This window comes from Capsicum annuum, chromosome 2 (genome assembly GCF_002878395.1).
Source record: "Capsicum annuum cultivar UCD-10X-F1 chromosome 2, UCD10Xv1.1, whole genome shotgun sequence".
In the NCBI taxonomy this organism is placed as follows: domain Eukaryota; kingdom Viridiplantae; phylum Streptophyta; class Magnoliopsida; order Solanales; family Solanaceae; genus Capsicum; species Capsicum annuum.
Genome location: NC_061112.1, coordinates 22,420,168 through 22,442,909, shown reverse-complemented (window position 1 = coordinate 22,442,909; position 22,742 = coordinate 22,420,168). Strand labels below are relative to the sequence as shown.

The following is a 22,742-nucleotide window of genomic DNA, read 5'->3' as shown; positions in this document are numbered from 1 at the left end:
GTTAATTTTTTTTTTGACCGAGGTTTTATTTATAATGTTATTGATGAAGACAATTTTTTTAACTTTTCTCAAGTTCAAATCAATTTATTTTTCCTTGACACATGGGGATTAAGATTTATTTTTTTTAGTTACTTTTGCCATTGGTTTTACTTTTCAATTAGGAATAGTATTATTAGTATTAGGAACTTTTTTCAAAATTTTAACTTACGTATATTTACCAAAAAATTAAGTATAATTAGGAGAACTTTTCCTTTTTTCAATGCTAGGGTAACTTATGTATGATTATACATTAATATACATTGTTTTTATATTATAAAGAATTTAAAATTAAAAACCACAATGAACCGACATGCTGTTGTCAAAATATATACTGATTGTTTTTATTTACATACATATATAGATTCATATACATACATATATAGATACATATACATACATATATATATACATATACATATATATATATACACATACATATACATACATACATATATATATATATACACACATATGGGCTAAATACGTATGCAGGCCCCTTAACTATTCGACTTTTTCCGTATAGGCACTTCAATTAGGTCAGGTTCTTATTGAATCCTTTACTTCTTCACAAAACATTTCAATTGAACACAATTGCTGACGTGGCACTGACATGGCGTGGCATGTGTAATACACTCTCCATTAGGAGAGTGAGAGACCATAATTAATAAAAATAAATTAAACATAAAATCCCAACCAATTAAAAAAGATATATTAATGAAATAAAAAGAAAAATAAAGCATCATTTTCTTCTCCATAACTCACCATTTTTCATTTTTTTTATATACAAAAAATAACATCATCTTCTTCTCCATAACTCACTATTTTCCATTTTTTATACATACAAAAAATAGCATATCTTCATAACTCACTATTTTCCATTTTTTTACCTACAAAAAATAGACACACACATAATTACACACACATACTCCCTCAATTTTCCGTATCCATTAAAAGTAGAAATCGTCGTACTTGACTGAGATTTTCCTTCTGAAACGAATTGGTCACATTATGAATTTGACAAAAATATCGTTAAGGAGAGAACCGGAAAGACGCCGCTGCTTACCGGAGAAGTCAATTTCACGATGTGTGACGGCGTTGTTACAGTCGGGGAAATTGAATTTACTGATAATTCGAGCCATTACGAAAGCCATTACTGAAGCACGTACGAAAGCCAGTTTGGTTCAAACTGGGAATAATCAAAACACTGTTCAAATTACGGAAGCTATTATTGAAGGTTTTATTATTAAAAAACACCGCGGATAAGTGAAAGAAGAAGAAGATATTACTTTTTTTTTATACTTTTTTGTGCTAAAAAATGAAGAAAGCAATGTTTGGTAGGGAAAAAGAAGAAGATATCATTTTTTTTTTTTACTTGTTTGTGCTCAAAGATGGAGAAAGAGGTGTTTGGAAGGGAAGAAGAAGAGGATACTATTTATTTTTTTTATTTGTCTGTGCTAAAAAATGGAGAATATTTTTTTTTCTTTTAGTTGTCTGCTAAAAAATGGTGAAAGTTTGGAAGGGAAGAGAGGGGGGAGGGCAGATCGGGTAGGTGCATTTGCGGGTGGGGGGTGGGTAATTAATGATTTTGTTTTAAAAATTTAGATTTAATTATATTAGAAAATTATTTTTATAATTATTTTAAGTCAAAATGCCACGTGTCGTTATTTAATTCGTTACTTTGCCACATCATCAGTGTGTGTATTACACACATTTTTATTTTTTGCCACGTCAGCAAATTGGGCTCAATTGAAACAATTTGTGAATGAGTAAAGGGTTCAATAGGTACCTGGCTTAATTGAGGTGCCTATACGGAAAAAGTGAAATAGTTTAGGGGCCTGTATATGTATTCCGTCATACATATGTATGTATATATATGTATGTATTTATATGTATATATATATACATATATACATATATGTATATATATGTATGTATGTATGTATGTATATGTATGTATATAACAACACAAACAAATAAAACGCCAATGCCGACACAATGATGCCAACATAGTGAACCGACATAATGAAACCAACACCGACCCCGATTTAGGTGGGAAGAAAGGGAGGAGTGACAACAACGACGATGGTTTATCGGCGATGGCGGTGGCACATCAACAACGCCGTCTCTATTCCAGTGAAGTCGTTGGTTGGAATTTTTTCAGGTAAGTAACCGGTCTATTATTGAATGTTTCCCATCAAATTTCTTCTTCAATTTGGTCAACGTATTTGAAATCGTTTGACCGAATTAGAGATGGCGGAAGCACCTATACCCGGCTCAGTCCTATGTCGAGACGGGTTCAACGGCAAAATCAATGAGTCCGAGCAACATAGTTAAATAACAAAATGAAAAGATAATTGAGAAATAAGATATGAGAAGTGAAGAAAGAATGACTCAATTGAACAACAATTGAATCAAGGGAGACACAAACTCAATCAAATGCATGAGAAATCAAATTGAATCAACAATATGATAACAAAGATCAATCAAGCAAAGAAGATAATACAAGCAATTCGGAAATCCACGCTAATCACTCGATCAAAGCTAACAATTGAAATTGAACCCCATTACTACCCTAATTTACAGTAACTAAATATTAAGTCTATTCAAGACAATTCAAGCATCCAAAATCTAAGTAAAGAAAATAGCTAAGACAACTCTTTATCGTCCTTATCTTCTCACAAATAGCCTATTACAAAAATAGTCCACTAGTGACTATTAAATAACCCACAAGAGCCTTCTTTATTTCCCAAATGGCATTGGCATTTTGATCGCTCATGGCCTTGTGTATTTGTTGCTCTATGGCTTCCTCCGGGCTCCAAACTATCATCCATATGTAGAAACCACTTCTAATGTGCCCCATGCTAACCATGCTGGTATTAATCATCTAGTGAGTCCAAGCTCTTGATATATCCTTAAAATATAACTGAATTCAAATTATGATCACGCTATTGGGGTCAAAATAGAGTGCATTGTGCGAAGCTAAAAAAGAAACCTTGAACAATGATAACAAAGAGAATTATAAAAAATTTCATAATATATTAAATTGGTTGGTCAAGGTCAATTGACCTTTATAGGACTAATATAAAAAAGTATAAAACCTGTTGGGAGATAATCCCTAAAAAAGACTTTCTTTGAGGATTACATTGTGGATGCTATTATGTTGTTGTAGAAATGAACGATCCTCAATATATAGAAGTCCAACTCTTTTCCCTCCAAGAAAGGGATTACTAAAATATGGAAGATTTTACCATTTCAAAAGTAAAAAATGAATATGGAAGATTTTTTATTCTTCTTTTGCGAATAATATTATTTATGGTAGTGTTTTATTTTTTAACTAAGCAAATTATTTATGCTAATGTTTTATTTTCTTACTAACTCACATAAGGCGCAGACACATAATTAGTATATGTTTGTAAAGTTAAATTCTTGTAATACAAAAGAAAAAAAATAATATAAATTAAGTATGCGATGAAAATTTTACCCAAACACATTACAATTAAACCAAGAATTAATACAAGTAAAAGAATCCTTAATAATTTAAGAAAATAGTAAATGACAATTGTGTATTATAGAATCTGTTAATGAAGGGCAAAAACTTCAATCAACATTCCTAAGGACCTTCATGCTTTTAATGTAACTAGTTTAGCCGCACGTGTAGCTTCTGATTATTAAAATTAAACGATTTTATCTATTGTAAATATTTTTTATGAAGTGCAAAAAGTTCGAATCACTTTTCAAATACAACTACACCAAATTTAAGTGGTGAAAGAAAGAAAAAACAAATCACATCATGGCCAAGTTAAGTTAATAATAATATGAAAATCAAATCGAAGTATCTAACCAAAAATAAAGCAAATTTGTAATTACGAATCAAAGAATTGAATGTATGATAAATATGAAAAATTTACAAACCGAAAATTTGAAATAGATGCACAATACAATTGGAACTTCTATTTTTTTTCCTTAACTATTAAAAAAATAAATCTTTAATGTCAAAATTTTATTCAAGAGTTTTTTTTTTTTTTAAAAAAAAAGAAATTGTTATCTTTTCTAAGTGGAATTTGTCTTTTTTTAAAAGAAACTTTGTTACCTTTTCTAAGTTGAACTTTGTTATCCACTTATTTAATTTAAGTAATCAAATAGATTTTTAAATTCTTAAACTAATGAAAAAGGTATTAATTGTCATTACTTCTAAAGACTTCTAATAAGGAAAGTTTTACTATAAATATTTAATTAATTTTTAAATCTTTAAATATTATTGAAATAGTGAAAAGAGAATTTTGTCTAAAACAGAGAATTTTAGTGAAGGGCAAAAAGTTCAAACAATATTTCTAAGGCCCTTCACACTTTTAATATATTATAGATATAGATTATAGATTAATTATAGATTATAGATATAGATTAGAACTAAGGAGTTCTTGCACCCTAGCTTTGAAAGTATCACTTCATAAATAGGGATACTTTTTTGGCTTTGATTGTTATTGTAAAATTTGAATTTTGAAATGAGTATTACTACATAATGTTTCTCCATTCCGCAGGATGCCGTAATGTTTGAGTTGTGATATGTTATTGCTGCTTACTGCTTAGAAACTTGTTAGTTGCAGAGCTATTACTACATAATATTTCTTCATTCCTCAGGATGACACTTTTAAAAAATAAATTTCTTCACAGGGGCTGCTTTTCCCTCTTATCAAACCAATTAGCCACCTTCAACTATTAGCTTCATGGAAAGATCCATGGAAGTCAATGTTATTTATAGTGTTTGTAAGCTATGCAATAATCAGGTACCTAATACTTAACTTTTCCCTCGTTTTATGTGTTAGACAGAATTCAAGTCCAAGATGTTGAAAGGTTATACAAATAATTTTTCCTGCAATATTTTAATAACAACTCTCTGGCTCTTGAAATTCTAGTTTTATTGATATAGATGACCTTTTTATTTAAATAAACAGTTAACAGAAATGCTCCTTTTAGGATGTGCATTGTCATCCCATCCCATTCCACATTTCGGGACCTATTTGGTTTATTTTTGCCCTGGGCTGAACTCCCTGAATCCCGGGATTACCTTGTAATAGAAATCTGTTGTGACTCTTCATAAATTTCAAATACATCACTGTATGGCTAGAGTAAGGGAGGAGGCAATGATGTAAGTAGAAGACTTGTGAAGTCCTCTTTACTGAAGTGGAAGGCAGATGCATATTGTCTGCAAGAAACAAAACTTATCAAGGTGTGGAGAATGTAGCTAAAAAGTTATGGCCTGGGACGTGGATGAGGTGTGGATTCATGGAAGCTTGTGGTTGTTGTGGGGAGTATTGCTAATGTGGGATAGTAGAATTTGGACAGGGGAGCTTGTAGAAACAGAGTGATGTTCTATCACATATATGTTGGTGTCTGTGCAGAATTCTTTCAGTTGGAACATGAACATCCAACTTCACTGGAGTATATGCAGCACATAGCAGAGATGGAAAGCTAGAGTGTTTGGAAGAAATTGCAGCTGTTAAAGAATTTTGTGGTGGTCCCTTGGTAACTTGTGGTGACTTCAGAACAATGAGGTATACGGTGGAGAGAAGGGGCTGCAACTGAATCACAAATGTAATGTCTGATTTCTCAAGGTGGATAGAAGATATGAAACTCCATGATCTCCACTTAAAAAGTGGGAATTTCACCTGGTTTAGGGAGCAAATCATCAGAGTGCAACTAGATTAGATAGGTTCCTTTACTCTATGGAATGGGACGAATCATTCAAAAGCATCAGACAAAGGATTATGCCTAGAGTGATTTCTGACCATTGTCCTATTCTGTTGGAGTGTGGGTGCTAAGAAAAGAGCTTATTTCAAATTTGAGAATTGGTGGCTCAAGGTAGAAGGCTTCAAGGATCTGGTTCATGGGTGGTGGATGTCTGCCTTGATCACAAACTAAACATCCAGTTGAGGATGTTGAAGCAAAAGATCAAGGCTTGGAGCAATGCAAACTTTAGTGAAATTGGCCGAGATGGATTTGATTCAAGACAGCAGAGACCTTACAAAAGAGGAGATGATATGAGCAACAATCATAGTGGAGTTGGAAGATTTGGCTAAGAGGATAGCTGGAGGCAAAAATCCAGACTCCTATGGCTGCAAAGAGGAGACATGAACACTAAGTTCTTTCAGGGAATGGCAGTTGCTCACAAGAGATACGATACTACTGATAGACTAGTAGTGAGGAGAGGAGAGATTCAAGAACCTGAAGAAATAAAAACAGCCATGGTAGAGTTCTATAAAAAATTGTGTTTAGCGTCTGAAAGTCTAGAGACCAACTTTTTGCTGATTGTCCTAAAATCACCCAGGAAGAACAAGGCTGGCTACAAAGACCATTCACAGAAGAAGAGGTGATCCAGACAATTAAGTTGTATGATGGTGGCATAGCATTTGGCCCAGATGGATCTACAATGAGTTTTTTCAAAGCATGCTGGGAAACTCTTAAGCAGGGATCTAATGATGACTGTCCAAAATTTTCATTAGAAGGAAATCTTTGAGAAATCCTTTAATGTTATCTTTATAGCATTAATTCCTAAGAAACCAGGAGCAGAGGAATTGAGAGACTTCAGTCCAATCAGTCTGATAGGTGGTTTATATAAGAGCATTTCTAAAATCATGACTGAAAGGCTGAAGACAATAATGGGTAAATTGGTGGATGACCATCAATTAGCTTTCTTGAAAGGGAGACAGATAATGGATGTAGCTTTTATGGCTAATGAACTGGTGGATTCAAGAGAAAAACAGAAGACACCTGACATCATGTGCAAGCTTGGCATTGAAAAGGCCTATGATAATGTCAACTGGGCCTTTTTACCAATTATTCTAAAGGAAGTCAGTTTTGGTAATAAATGGATTAACTGGAGTAAATTCTGTATACCTAGTGAAATTTTCTGTCATCATCAAAGGAGGCACGAAGGGTTTCAAATCCCAAATGGCTTTAGGCCGGGTGATCCTAAATCACCGTTCTTATTTTGATTAGCCATGGGTGCCCGAACCATATCGTCAGGAAAGAAGGGGAGAATAGGTGGATAAAGGGATGGAGTGCTCAAACAAATATAGACAATGCTGTGGAGATCACATATTTTTTATGCTGATGATTCACTCATTTTCTGTGATGCAAAGGTGGAACAGATGAGACATCTAAGAGCAATCCTAACTATCTTTAAAGGCATATTAGGGTTGCATGTCAAGGGTTACATGTCAACTGGCACAAGAGTTTCTTATTCCCAATAAATCAGGTAGACAACCTGCAGTTACTAGCTGCGGACTTCGGTTGCCATGTAGCTTTACTACCTACCAAGTATCTTGGAATACCTTTAGGGGCTTGAAACAAAGAACTTGAAGTATGGAATGAAGTGTTGGAAAGGTGCATAAAAAGCTGTCTAGATGGAAGAGTCGGTACCTCTCTTTTGGGTGCGTGGGTGGGGGGTGGGGTGGGGTGGGGGGCGCAGAGTGACACTAATAAAATCAATGATGGATGCCCTTCCTACTTTCATGAAGAACTTGTTCGCCATTCCTAGAAGCATAGAGAAGAAGATTAATCAATTGAGAAGAACTTTCTTATGGCAAGGAGAAAAGAGGATATAATTTGGTAATGGAAAGTTGTAACCCTCAACAGGATACAAGGAGGTTTGGGTATAAAACATCTTAGCACACGGAACACTTGCCTTCTTCAAAAGTGGTTGTGGAGTTATTGCAATGAAGATATGGCTTTGTGGAGGAGACTCATCACAGAAAAATATGGAGCTTCACGCTTTGTGAAGCTGGACAACTGAAGAAGTTGTGGGCACTTTTTGATGCTGTGTGTGGAATACTATCAGAAGGCAGTGGACACCGTTTGATACTAATAGCCACATTTAGGTGGGAGATGGAATGAGAACAGAGTTTTGGAATGAACACTGGGTGGGTGAGGACACCCTTAGAACTCTATTCCTACATTTGTACATTATATGCCTTCAGAAAAATGATGAAGTATCTCAAGTATGGAGCCTCAAGGATGGAACTTAATATTTAGAAGAGCATTAAATGATTGGGAGATAGACAGAGTAGCTGAATTTCTTCAGGTTCTGAGCAATGCCTCAAACAATGCTATAGGACAAGACAGACCAATTTGGAAGTTACACAATCTAGGAGTATTTACAGTCAAGTCTTGCTACTGGGAGAGGAGAGGAACTGGCCTTGTGATACAAGTGTGATCACGTAGATGGATTTAAGAGAGTGTGTGTTGGGCCCGAGGCTTGATGTGTACAAAATGAAGTGCAAATAGGACCTAAATACACACCAAATCAGCCCACTACATGCACTAGAGGGGCGCCCCATCATTGAGGGGCCTTTTTGTCCTTTTAACTCTTATTATGTAATACACTATAAAAGGAACATTCTAGGGTTTTAGTTTTCAGCTTTTTTTGACATTGAATATTGTATCTCACTCTTGAAACACACAAGTTCTCTGCCAAAAGGGGCTTAGCCGAAACTAGGTAACAATTAGAGTGTGAATTCACTCTTGTTGTTTGTTTGCTTGGAACCTTGGATGCTTGAAGGATTGAGTTCCCTCTTGTGTTCTTTGAAGAGTGTAGGTGTTGCTACTTTCATTGTTAAGGGTCTTTGTGTTTGAGAACACATTAGGTTCTTAGACTTTGTAGTAGTGTATATCTATCTTTCTATCATTTACATTCTTGTAATCTTGTCATGGTTTGGTATCTTGTATTGTAAGTCGTTTGTCTTGTTGTTGTTCTTCACATTGTTATGTTCATCTTGTGCTTCATATATTGTTGTTAATCTTAGCTTGGGGCAGGCTGATTATTGTGTTTAACACGTGATATTCTCTCCATTATTGTTATAACTAGCGAATCCGAGTGTGGTCACCAAGATAGTCCTCGGTTTCTTGACTTGTGGACTGTTTTGGTGTGTGATTCCGTGTCTTCCTTGTTTATCTTGTATCATTCGGTATCAAAGCCATCTTTGATTTTATACTAACAAGATCAATCTTAGGTTAGAGAGTTGGAAAAACAAAAAAACAAAAAAAAAGTTGTTGAAAAGCTGAAAATTCCAGAAAATAGCAATCTGTCCATTGTTGTGTTCTTGGCCGAAAAGTGTGTCTTGCTGTGTCTTGGCCGAGATTTTCTTGTTTTTATTGGCTAGATCTGGTAGTATTTTGTTTGTTTAGAGTGTTTCAAGTGTTGGTTTCTTTCTCACCAACACTAAAAGTGTCCAAATCTAAGCTTGAACTTGAATTTGTTAAAGTTGTTGCCGTGAACATAGGTGTGGCCGTGTGGACTATCTTGTTGTTGTTGTTGTTGTGGGTTGGCCGAATTGTTGTGAACTTGTTGTTCTTGGAGAGATTGTTGTTGGTTGTTCTTGATGTTGTTATTGTGTTCTTGAAGTTTTCACCACATTCATCATCTTATTAAGCTTTAAAGTGCAAATAGATCTAAAAAGATGAAAGACTTGTTCACATCACTTCAAAGACTTGACCACTACTTTTCACCTACTTTCCTTGATTTAAGGACCTTGTTTCAAAGAGAAAGTACCAAGAAGTCTAGTCTTGTTTTGAATTTGAAAAAGAAGCTCCAAGACCAAGTTTCCCTCCATTAACCAAATCCACCATTTTCAAGTTGTAAATTGGTCAAGACTTGAATTTAGAGAGTAAAATTTTGACAAAAACGAAGCCAATAGTGGACTGCCACGTCACCAAATTACTGTTCACGCAACATTTTTTTTTTTTTGAGTTCAAATTTTAGATTTCTTAGTTTCATCATATTGCTTCTTAGTTTCGTTTGTTGGTTTGAACACTAATTGACGACCTAGTAATCTCCTTCTAGCTTGTTAGTCAGTTTTGTGCCTGGTTGTTCGTGTTAGCGTTATTTGTGTACCTTTTGTCGTTTTGATTCGTTGATTAGTTCTTGGCTCTCATCCTACGATATTTGTTTGAGTTTCAAAACTAAAATTAAATCCGGACAAGAGTAGACTCAATCCTTGGCTCCTCATGGATTCCTTAGCCGGCTTACAACACTAGTGAAGCTACGAGTAAGGTAATCGAAGTGTGTGAGTGTGGTGAGGTAACAACAATAACAACAAACCCAGTGTATTCCCACATAGTGGGGTCTGGGAGGGTAAGATGTACCACTAATTGAACTAATTAGTTTGCTGTTTTTGTAGATATTTTTATTAGGTACTCGCAATGGAAGGGTCCACATCTCAAACCGTGGACAACAGTACTCTTGAAACCATGAAAGCCTCCCTTGAGGCTATCACCCGAACACTTGAGAGATTGAAGACGAAAGTTGGTACCGTGAGAGGGGATTTGGCAGTAATAAAGGGGGATGTGTCTACCATGAGTGGGAGGTTAGAACGGGTAGAAAGCCAAAGAAGTTCCCGACCTTCAACTCCTCAAAACCCTTCCCCTACTATCTCCCCTGAAATGTTACACCAAATGAACAAATCACCGAGCCAACCACCAATTGCTCCCCAAAACCATGAGTATGATAGACCCACCATCCCTCCACTTCTCCAAGTCCAACATGACGGATTTGGAACCCAAATACCTCCAAACCCGAGCCATCTACGTAACCAAAGACCACAGTTTCCAATCCAAGCTCCATTGAACCAAAGGCCGTACTATCCTCCAAAGCCGAATCCAATTAATCCAAATCCACCAAATCATGTTGAGGGTTATGGAGCTTATGGTGATGTTCAGTTGAGGGAAAAAGAGGTGAGAGGTAGGCAGGGTGAGTTAGGACGAGAGGAGAGGGGTGGTCACCAAACCCGGGAGTTAGGTATCAACACCATCAAAGTTAGTCTTCCAATCTTCTAGGGCGAGAGTGATCCCAATGCGTATCTTGCTTGGGAGTCATCGTGTGATAATATATTCCAAGTGAATGATCTAACCGAAGAGAAGAAGAGTTGTTATGCTATCGCTCACTTTGAGGGATATGCTAACACTTGGTGGGAGTATGTGAAGCGGTTTAGTGATGTGTTGATTGCCGGGCAGCCACCTCCATGGTTTAGATTGAGGTACCTTATGCGTCAAAGGTACCTACCCGAGGGCTACAAACATGAACTTCTTGCCAAGTTGTATAACTTGAAGCAAGGAAACAAAAGTGTCATGGCATACTATGATGAATTTCAGCAATTGATGTTGAAGCTTGACCATTGAGGAGAACAAGTGAGCCATGACATTATACGTTTCAAAGTCAGGTTGAATAGGGACATAGCTACTCGGATGACCCTCCACAAGTTTGACACCATCGATGGCATCTTCTAAGAGGCCTTGGAAATTGAGAGAGAGCTCTCGGCTTCCGAGTCCAAGAATCACCAACAACCCTCCCCGGATTGGCACCAGCATCAAGAGCACTCATCCAATGTCAACCAAGCCGAGAACAAGGTTGTCCAAACCGAAACCAAGGCTGCCCAAAAGGTATCCCCTAAGAAACGAAGGTAAACCAAATTCTACTTCTCGTCCTAAGGGATTTTAATGTTTTAAATGTCAAGGGTGGGGGCACAAGGTTAGTGAATGCCCAAATCGGAGGAATGTAATCCTTAGAAAGGGAAAATTGTATTACCTTGGTGAGGAGGTGGGGCTTGAATCGAATGAGTGTGATGAAAAAGCTCAAGATGGAGAGCTAGAAGCCGAGGTGGAAATCGATGAAGGTGGGGAAGATATTTGGCCGATTGATGGAGAGTGTTTAGTGCCTATGTATATGGCAAGGAGAGTCATGCTTAATGAAGGTGTGGACGAAGAATCCGAGAGTGAGGAAGGTGAAGAAGAAGAGATGTCGAGAGTTAGGGTTGTGGGATTTGCCCACAAAGGTCCTTTGTTGCTTGCTAGCCAAGATGCTAGCACTTTGCCTAGCATCCATTCTTCTTATGTGCAGGTTATAAAACATGTAAGTCCAAGGTGCATGCTTGATGAACTCATGGAACCCTTGGTTGAACATCCTAACCTTGGGAGGAACATTGAAAAGATGATTCGAAGAGGGGAGCTTGTGATGATTGCTTGAATTTGTGGACAAATTCCTCTCAAGATGGAGAGGATGATACAAGTGTGATCACCTAGATGGATTTTAGAGAGTGTGTGTTGGGCCCGAGGCTTGGTGTGTACAAAATGAAGTGCAAATAGGACCTAAAAACACACCAAATCAGCCCACTACATGCACTAGAGGGGCGCCCCATCATTGAGGGGCCTTTTTGCCCTTTTTACTCCTATTATGCAATACACTATAAAAGGAACATTCTAGGGTTTTAGTTTTCAGCTTTTTTTTGACATTGAATATTGTATCTCACTCTTGAAACACACAAGTTCTCTCTCAAAAGGGGCTTGGCCGAAACTAGGTAACAATTAGAGTCTGAATTCACTCTTGTTGTTTGTTTGCTTGGAACCTTGGATGCTTGAAGGATTGAGTTCCCTCTTGTGTTCTTTGAAGAGTGTAGGTGTTGCTACTTTCATTGTTAAGGGTCTTTGTGTTTGAGAACACATTAGGTTCTTAGACTTTGTAGTAGTGTATGTCTATCTTTCTATCATTTACATTCTTGTAATCTTGTCACGGTTTGGTATCTTGTATTGTAAGTCGTTTGTCTTGTTGTTGTTCTTCACATTGTTATGTTCATCTTGTGCTTCATATATTGTTGTTAATCTTATCTTGGGGCTGGCTGATTATTGTGTTTAACACGTGATATTCTCTCCATTATTGTTATAACTAGCGAATCCGAGTGTGGTCACCAAGATAGTCCTCGGTTTCTTGACTTGTGGACTGTTTTGGTGTGTGATTCCATGTCTTCCTTGTTTATCTTGTATCACCTTGGAAACTAATTGGAAGATCAAAGTTCCCGTAAAGGTATCTTGTTTTTTCTGGTGGTTATTAGAAGAGCCTTTAACTCATAACCTCTTCTGGTTGGTTATTAGAAGAGCCTGTCTTCATGGGAAAAGGTTTATGAGTTAAACACCTTGCTTCTGGTTGGTTATTAGAAGAGCCTGTCTTGCTACTCATGAAGCTTTAAAGAGGAGGTTTACAAATTTGCTCAAGGTGTTTCATGTGTGGTTTAAAAGATGAGGTCAATGCGCACCTTTTCTTACACTATAAACAACTGCAAATTTGTGGAACATGTTCTTTTGTATACTTGGGGTGAACTGCGTAATGCCAAGCACTTATTTGAGCTGCTGAAGTGCTGGAATGGAGTTGGGAGAAGAGGATCCATTGACGATTGGTGGAAGAGTGTACCAACATGCATATGGTGGACCATATGGAAGTAAAGAAACGGGAGGTGTTTTGAGGTCAGTGATAGCAATATTCAGAAGATTAGGATTAAATAAGATCTTCAGTTTTTTTGGTTTAAACAAGATAGGGTGCGAGATACTGAACATTTAGTTGATTTCATGGGAAATTTGTAAATCGATAGCTCATTATGTGGATTGTAATCCTACTGAGTATGGGTTGTAACCCTACCTTCATCACTTTTGGGTGATGAAGGCTTTTGTATGAATATAAAGTTACCTTTCCCCCTAAAAAAGAGAATATGAAGATGGAAAATTCAGTTGGCTTGTGACCTATAAAAAAATCAGTTAGCTTGTGAATTCGTGAAGTAGGTGCTAATTCATTTTTTAAGGTACATAGAGCACCAAGGATTGTGTAGGCCAAAATGAATCCAGATTAACTATCCCTTGCGCGACTGGCTAGTTGTGAGGGGTTAATGAATGAGCTCACTTCACTTTGAACATTGTTGAGGCCAAAAAAGAAATTTTCAAGGAAAAAAAGAAGAATGGGGAAAAAACGAGAAAAAGACAACAAGAGGAATAAAGAGAAGAATGAGGTGTCATGAAAAGAATAATATTACAAAATTTTGTATTGCTTTCATTTTCATGTTCAATGAGTTAATCTAGAGACAATTCTTTTAAATTTTCACCAGTGTGGATGGACAATCCCTTATTATTTCCCCTCCTCCGTTCCCTGAGCTTTTGCCGATCAGGAAAGTATGATGTAACTCAATTTAGATTGCACTCTTATTTTCTTTAATTCTTATTTATCTTTATTATTTAGTTAGGAATGGTTTTAAATGGATTGACATGGTTAGTGAAGACTCATATAGCTGACCCCAACTTCCGTGGAATTAAAGCATATCCGTAGTTGTTTTTAGTAAAAAAACTGAATAGATAACTTGTCTTTAGTTAGGAATAAGGTTTTACTTCCTTCGTCCCAATTTATTTGATGTAATTTGACTGGGGACGGAATGTAAATGTTGGAAGACTTTTGAAATTTGTGATCTAAAATAAGTTACAAGTGTGTGCGCTCTATAAATCATCTCGTTAAGGGTGAAATTGACATTTTAAAGTTAAATTGTTACTAAATATAGAAATGTGTCATTCTTTTTGGGATTGACTAAAAAGGAAAGTGTCATATAAATTGGGATAGAGGGAGTATTCATTGGTTACAGATAAGGTTTTACATATTCGTATCTTTATACTTAGAGATAGGCGTTCATGTAGTTTTAGGAGTTTAATCAGACTGTCATAAACTTTGTTTGGAAGATTTTATGAGTAATACCTAATGAACGATCTCTCCCTCTTTCTCTCTTATTCTTCTCTCTCATCTCAACTACTTCTCTCTATACCCCTTTCTCCCTTTTCTTATTTTTGTTGCTACATCAAGTTTAGCATACAAAGTAATTTCCCGGTGTTGTAATGTTGGAGTACGATTCAGTTCCACTATAATCCTTTCTGCTTAAGGTGAAATGGAAATTGATCAGGTTCCTTAGTTTGATGTGACCGGAAATTCACTGTGCTTTTCTGACTTTTGGCAGAACAGTGTTGTTTCCATCTGTCTAAAATATACTGAATCTATCCTTCTCTTGTAATCCCCAGCTGTTCTGAAATGTTTCATTTTGTATATTCAGGGGGTGGATAAAATATGCATTGCCTGTGATGTTGGTTGTGCTTGCAGTTGTCATGTTTTGGCATAGGAATGTGAGGAAAAGGCAGCCATTAGAACCTCTAAAAATCATAGCTCCTCCTCCAAAGAATGCTGTTGAGCAGCTCTTGATATTGCAGGAGGCTATTAGTCAACTCGAGGCATTAATCCAAAGTGGCAACATTATTCTGCTGAAAGTACGAGCTCTCATTCTTGCTGTTCTTCCTCAGGTATTACCATTTGTATTCTTCAACCTAAATTGCTATGAGCCAGTCCAATATTTTGGTTGATATTGCTATTTCTTTACTCTTAGCATATGTATAACTTGAAAACAAAATACATGGAAGGGGATTATACTTTGTTTATTTAAGATGTTTAATGCATATATAAAGTGATTGTGAAAGCCAAGAAAGAGTTGGACCTCAGATAAGCTCTAGACATTTGATACAAAGTTGTTTTCTTACCGTTGATAATGTTGAAGAGTCAATATACGTCGGTGTGTTAAACGTCATGGTTTGAGATATTTAATGCATACATGGAAGTGATGGAATAGCTAGTTAACGCATTTCATTTGTAACTACTAGTTTAGGAGACTTGCAGGTTTCTTTTCGCAGTGTCGGATCCGTAACAACCACGATTTGAGTCATTGGTCGTTGTCGTAATCTTCACGATACAGATGAACTCCGTTTGTCCACAACTAGATATCCTATTGTGATGCAAGGAAGTAGCAACTCGAGCCGTCATTTGTTTCCCGCAAGAAACGTTAGAAAAAACTTATTTCCGTACACCTATAATGGTGTATTTAACTATTTATAGTCAACCCGTTAAGGTTTAAGTGTAAGGTTAACTAGTGGACTTACTAGCACCCCTTATGGGTGGACTGGACCCAATAATATTTTTCATCATCTCTAACTCACACATATGGGAGTGCTTAAGCTTCACCAAGCTAAGAAAACATATTTTCCTTTAACTTCTCTTGCATTATTTCATATCAGATAATTGGTTGTGCAACTGACATATTATGAGAGACTTCTCTATACATCTTCTAGGAATTTATAGCCTATCGTTGCCGTCATGAAAGTCATCATATAGATCATATGAAGTATGCCTAGTGCCTAGTTTATCCGAATCACATTGATACATCTCATTTTGATCTCATGTATCATAGTTTCTTGTGTTCACAATCATATCTCAGAAGTCATAACTAGTACCAACAAACACAAACTTAAGGATATTCCATCAATGGTCTTCCTTTTTTCACGATTCTCTCAACTTGTATCCATATCACTTTTCTAGTCATCCCCTGCCAAACTGAATCTCTCGTGGTCATTTGGTAGCATGCTGAAATAACTAACATCTAGCCAAGCTTCAACCACAAATAGAGTTTTGAGGTAATTTGGGTCTCTCACAATAATAAGTCGTGATAAAACTCATATTAACCCTTTTAGTCGACGTTTGTACACATGGTGATAGTATAAAAATGTCCTACATTCGAATGCGATACAAACATGGCATCCCACTCATGGGTGACTCAAACACCTCCCTATGAATGAGGGCATCTCTTACCGGTATCCCCGGTGTTTTGGACGGCGAAAGGCGACAAGGCCGCGAGCAGCGAGGCGGTCGCCTTTTGAAAGTGCGGGGACAATTAATACAAAAAGTTAAAATGAGAAAACGAGAAAAAAAATTAGTATGCCAATCGAGTTGCCGGATTAAGAAGAAGAAGAAAAAGAAGAAGAAGAAGAAGAACAACAACATATCTAGTATATTCCCACCAAGTGGGTTCTGGGGAGGGTAAGTGTACACAGTCCATACCACTACCTTAAAAGTGAGATAGAGAGGTTGTTTCTGATAGACCCCTAGCTCAAAATTAAGAAGAAGAAGAAAAGAGATAATAAAAATCAATACTTACCGAAGTAGCTGGAGTCTCCGGTCGATGGAGTCGAAGTTGGACTTGTGAGATAGTAGATGGTAGTAGCCGCAGTCGCCAATCGAGTAAGTTGGTAGAGCCAAAATAGGAAAATAGGCCCTAAAATTAGCTTTTAACCCTAAAACGCTAATTTTTTAAAAAAAAATTAAAAAGGCGAGGCCGTTGTCGCCTCGCCATGTCGCCTTTCTCGTAAATGTATCGCTTTTTGGATGTTGCAGCACCACGATGACAAGATGCAACTATACCACGCTCGCCTCTCCATTCACCATTGCCGACGTGGCGAGCGCCTTTTACAACACTGGGTATCCCAATGTAGGAGCATCCCAAATTAGAGATGCAGGCCTCCCAATATAGGGGTATCTCTTACCGGCATCCCACTGCCCGGGTAATCTCCTAAGGGGCATCCAAAAATAGGGTTAATCAAACATAGACAATTTGGATCATGACATATCAACCAAAAATAAGAAGTTATGGCATATCAATCACAAATCATAAGTCATGGCTTCGTAACCGTATGTTTGCTTCACAATCATTATCTCATTAATATAGGAACAAATTGTTTCTCAAGTTTGAATACCATGTTTAAATTCATTAAATCATGCTTCAAGTCATAGTTTGTTCATAGAGCAAGATCATGCTTTAAAGTTATCACTTTGAAATCAAGTTGAAGTAATGCCAGTTATGGGGATAGTTCATAATATAGAATGAAATCAAAATACTAGGACTTGATGCGAGCTTGTCTCTTTTTTTAAAAACCTTTTTTTGGTTAAAACGTTTTAAAAGAGACATACGTCGATTATTCCATACTTCACGAGAAGATTTAGTTGGAAAAATGGACATACTTTAAGATTTGAGTTTATGAAAACTAGGCATACCTCAAATCCTTGCTAAGAATGCTCTAAATGTGCTTAAAATATAGTGATGATGATCCTCTAATAATCCAAGAAAATCCCCCCTTAATGCCCATGAATCGAACTCTCAAGATCTACGAATTACGGATTAGGATGATGATTCGTATGTTAATTTATGGTATAATCGGTGTTAGAATCGAATGATTTTAGTGGGAGCTCTCCGTAGATGTTTGAGAGAAGACTTAGGGTGTTCTCTCCAAAAAGTAGGCTAAAAATATAGTGGAATGAAATTCTCGAGCTAGGGACGTTTTTATTGAGCCTTGACCAAGTCCTACAGGGATTAGAAGGGGGTTGCCTGGCAAAGCCAAGAGCGAGGGAGAGGCTTGCGGCGCGAGCCCATAGGGAGGAGGAGGGCCTTGTGGAGCGAGGTTCCTCACTTTGGCACTTGGACGAATTTTTAACTTTTGCATAATATTTTCGTAAAACACCCATAAATTTTTTCACCAAACGTTGATTAACGAGCGGTCCGATGCCTTGTAACTCAAATTTGATTTTCCATCATTTGGGATGAATATCTAACCTACATGTCTACACCCTAGGTGTGATTGGCACCCGAAGTCACAAGTGGTCTGAGGGGACCTTTGGCTTGACATGCTACTGAGATTGAATCCTGAATTATGCTAGGATAATATCATGGGCTAATCTTCTGAATATAAAATGGACTTTATAATCAAATGCTGATAACAACTGGAATAATGATAATACTAAATTAACTAATGTCTAATGAAGCCGCTAATATCTTAACTGAATAAGTTTGCTGGGACAAGGGGCTATCTCAAAACAAAATAACTATAAGTCTGAACTGAAAACTGGTGACCATGTCTAAGGCTATATTTGTTTTTATTAAGATTCAAACGTCTGGATCTGAATGCATATTTGAATGATTAAAATGTTGTCTTCAAATTTGAAATCTGAATGGTTAAGACTATTTGTTTTTCAATATCTAAATATGCAAAATTTATTTATTTGTAGATATAATAAAAAATTTATAATTCAAATAAAAAATAATTATATATTATAAAAATATTTTATTTAGTACAATAAAATTATTATTTGATTGAAAAATATATGTATATTTGTTAGTGATAATGAATATGGTTTGTAATGGTGGTGGTGGTGATAATGGTTGATGTTAGTGATTAGTAATGTTGGGGGTGATAGTTGTGATGACAGAGATGTTTGGTATTGTAGTGATTGTTATGATGGTGGCGATTAGTAGAGGTGGTGGTAGTGATGTGAAGTTGGTTGATGTTAGTAGTTGGAGGTGTTGATTGTGATAGGTTAAAAATGAATGCATGATGGTTGACGATGTATTGATGGCAGTTGGAGATGTCGTTAGCGGTAATGGTGGAGATGATTATTAGAAGAGATATACTATAGCAGTGATGGTGGTTGAAGCGGTGGTAGAGGTGGCGACACCGGTGACAATGGTGGTGGTAGCCGAAGAATGTGTGGATGCTGATGATTTGTTAGTGGTAGTTAGCAGTGGCGCTAGTTGTGATAAATGAGTTGGTTAGTAGTTGGGATTGACCGATAATGGTTGATTATGGTGGTAGTGATGGTAGTGTTGGCATTGGCGTTGGCGTTAACAATGCAGGTCGTAGATATGGTAACGGTTGAAAATAGTAATTAGCAGCAATTATGATTGTGAATGGTGGTGTGATGGTGGAGGTGGTTGGTGGTGGCGGTGGCAGAGGTGGTTTAGTGGTGGTGAGTGATGTTTATGGATAGAGTGGTAGTGAATATTATACAACACAAGAATATCTCTTAATGATTAAGACTTAGTTTCAGATCTGAATGATTAAGACCTATTACGAGCCAAAATCTTAATGAAAAATAAATGCACTTAATGATCTGAAGTCTGTATCATTCAGATTTCAGTAAGTGCAAACAAATGAGGCCCAAGTCCTCAGGATGCAGAGAGGACTGAGATTAATGGAACGTCTGACCGCGAGCTTAAGTCTAAGAGTCAGAATCTACTTCATAAGATGATATAGCGCAAAAAGAACGTCAATACAATTGAATGTATTGGTATGTAAGGTAAGGATTGAATATAATAATACACAATAACTGAAAGACTTTAAATCTGTGCATGAACAATATATAAACAGTAATTCAACGAAGAGGATCAAGGTGGAGACATGTAAGAAAATCATTTAAAATTCTCCAATAAACTAATAGCATAAAAAAGATCTTAACTGAAAAGCTGAGTTACGTGCTAAAACTGAATTGTTGTAATAACATCATAACTAGTGTTCGTGTAAAAGATTTTAATCAACACTTAAGAAGTTACAAAGTTTTATATTTTTAGGGAGTATCTCACCACCGACAAACACCATGTGAAGCTCATGATGTCCAACCTTTGACCCAACTGCAAGAGTTGTCCTATACCTTACCAAGGTATAGGACCTGATTAAACTGTAGATCCAATACTAAACCTCTTGGGCTAAAGGAGTCGTTCGAACTAGCATACGATCCTAACCTACAGTGGCAATGTAGTTCTGGCATAATGTGTAATCTAAACCATACCCCCTCGGTGCTAAATAATCCTCCCAAAACTATTTATGCTCATAATATATATCTTGTAATGTAACTGAAATCATGTCGGGAGTCTTTGCTCAAATTCTGTTCTAAAAACTCTACTGTTGTGAGCCTATGCTCAAATTCTATATCAAAATCAAGTGCGGAACTTTCAAGTACACTATGTCTTCTTTCAAACTATACTTCTCAAAATAAATACAAGGATGTTCGATGAAAAGCATGGTTTTGAAAGTCACAAAGTAAGGTTTTCAAATTCTTAGAGCAGTCCCAAACATGAATTACAAATCGATAATAATGTATAGCCACAATTTTCATGGAAGTTCTATAATGCCCTTTAGCAAATCTTCCATATAATAAGTGCAAGAAGTAAAGGAATTAACTTGGGAATTTGGGATTTGAAACCCTACTTTATATCTAAGTAATATAATACTTGGAAAACCATAGACGTGGAGTTGAACAGATTTCCCTCACTAAATCCCAACATACTTGTAAGAGGACAAGAACTTGAATGATGCTTTAATGAAACCCTGTGGTGTGGTTAGCTTTCTGAGAGACTTTCTGTGACTTGAAGTTTTGAGAAAGGGAATGATGGAAATAATCGATGTAATTCTGACTATGATGCGCTATAAGGGACTTAAAATCGTGTAAGGGGGTTTCATGAAGGTAAAAGGACCAAAGCACCCACATTTTAAAATGGAGGAGAAATTTCACGCCTAGAGGAGGCCGGGCGTGGTGCACAGCTTATTGCGCCAGCCAAACCTCATGGCGCGAGGCTGAATGCGCCCTTGCGGCCTCGTGCCGCGCCTCTCAACGCACGAGGCTGTAGAATCTTGGTCCTCTGGAGTGCAGTGAGAGTCCTAGCGTGGACCTCATCCCGGGTAACTCTAAAACGTGGCGCATGGTCCACTTCTTACACCGATAACTAGCATCTAAGTACCGGAACACATCCCAAATGATTTCACATCAATTTAAAGGTCAAACGACTTAGTTTTTGGGCTCAAAAGTTCCTGAAAGGCTGCATAACAAGAAACTAATTTTTTTGGGGGGTGTTACACGACGAAACAGGATCAAACATTGTTTGTGTCAAATCACATACACTTAGCTAGTTCAATATGACCCGAATGGATTGTTACAAACATAAGGCAGCAGAACTAATGCTAGGATTGCCTCTAGATGCATCATCTGTATTGCACTTGAACTATCCTATAGGAGGAAATTCCACTGCAGTCACTTGCATTGCACATGTGGTCTGTACCCTTCCAAGAATTAGATAATTTTTGGCCAATTGGATGACAAATTCTTTGAGCCGGGTACTTTTAACTCTTGCCAACTGATACAAGTTATGGTTGATGTCATGTATCACTCTCTTCCTGGTCATTGCCACCATGTGTGATGGTATTTCTTCTCTTCCATAGTTGTCAGCAAATAAGAGGTGAACTGCTCGGCATTAGTATTAAGAACGTTTTGTTCTTCCAGCATATATTACAATTTAAGACTTTAAAGTCCTACAGTTACCGCTTTTCACTTTTGATAAGATCAATAACAATATTTTTGAAATCACTATACATGGGGTTTTGTGAAGCACAATAATTCTACACATTTTTAGAATTCGCAGTTTCAACGTTATAATTTGACACGCATGTTTAATGTTTTTGGCATATACACATATGTGACTTTAGCATATTCACAGGGCTAATAAACATAAACATAAACATAAAAGTTGACCAAATCACCCAGGCCGAATCACCAAATAAAAGCATAGCACAAAATTTTTATCGGAAAAGGGTCAAATATACCTTCGTCATTTATATATCCCTCATACTAACGGTAGGGGTATATGTGTATTCAAAGTAAGACTGGGATATATACGTACCATTTATCATAGTTCGTCGGTATATGTGTCCCTTTTCCGTTTTAATTTTTTATTTTAAATTATTAACTCAAACCCTCTATCTCATCTAATAAACCCATTGCCTGACTGAGTCCCAATTGAAGTCCAAGAGAAGCCTATCTAAGAGACGCGTTTTTCTCATCCCTATAATGATATACACATACAATACAATAAGACTTACTACTATCAGTTTCAAAAAAGAAAATTATTAACCCATAACACCCCAAAACAACACCAAATAAATTGAACCCCTCGCGTTTCAATTTTCAGTGAAATTTCGAGCACCTCCAGCCTAATCTCCATTCCCTCCAATCAGTAAACACAAACTAGTAGTAGTGATCAATCACTGCAATTTGATGAGATTCACGTTTAAGAGTAAAATATCGTGAGTATTGGGTTTGGAACAAAAAATAAAGTTGGTTGGCAATCGGGTTTGATGAGTTTATTGGGTCCGGTTGTGGGTTAGGGTTAATTATTTGAGAAAAAATTTAATACGGAAAATGGACATATACC

General features: G+C 36.7%; 1 protein-coding gene across 7 annotated transcripts in view; it reads left to right on the top strand.

The window, feature by feature from the left end:
* Nucleotides 1-22,742, top strand: part of LOC107857621 — a 66,552-nt gene that overhangs the window by 38,323 nt on the left and 5,487 nt on the right. For all 7 annotated transcript variants that reach the window (XM_016702470.2, XM_047406491.1, XM_016702469.2 and 4 more), the window contains 2 exons: nt 4,711-4,823; nt 14,943-15,186. In XM_016702470.2, the coding sequence (XP_016557956.1) occupies nt 4,711-4,823; nt 14,943-15,186 (357 nt within the window). The remainder of the gene's footprint in view (nt 1-4,710; nt 4,824-14,942; nt 15,187-22,742) is intronic.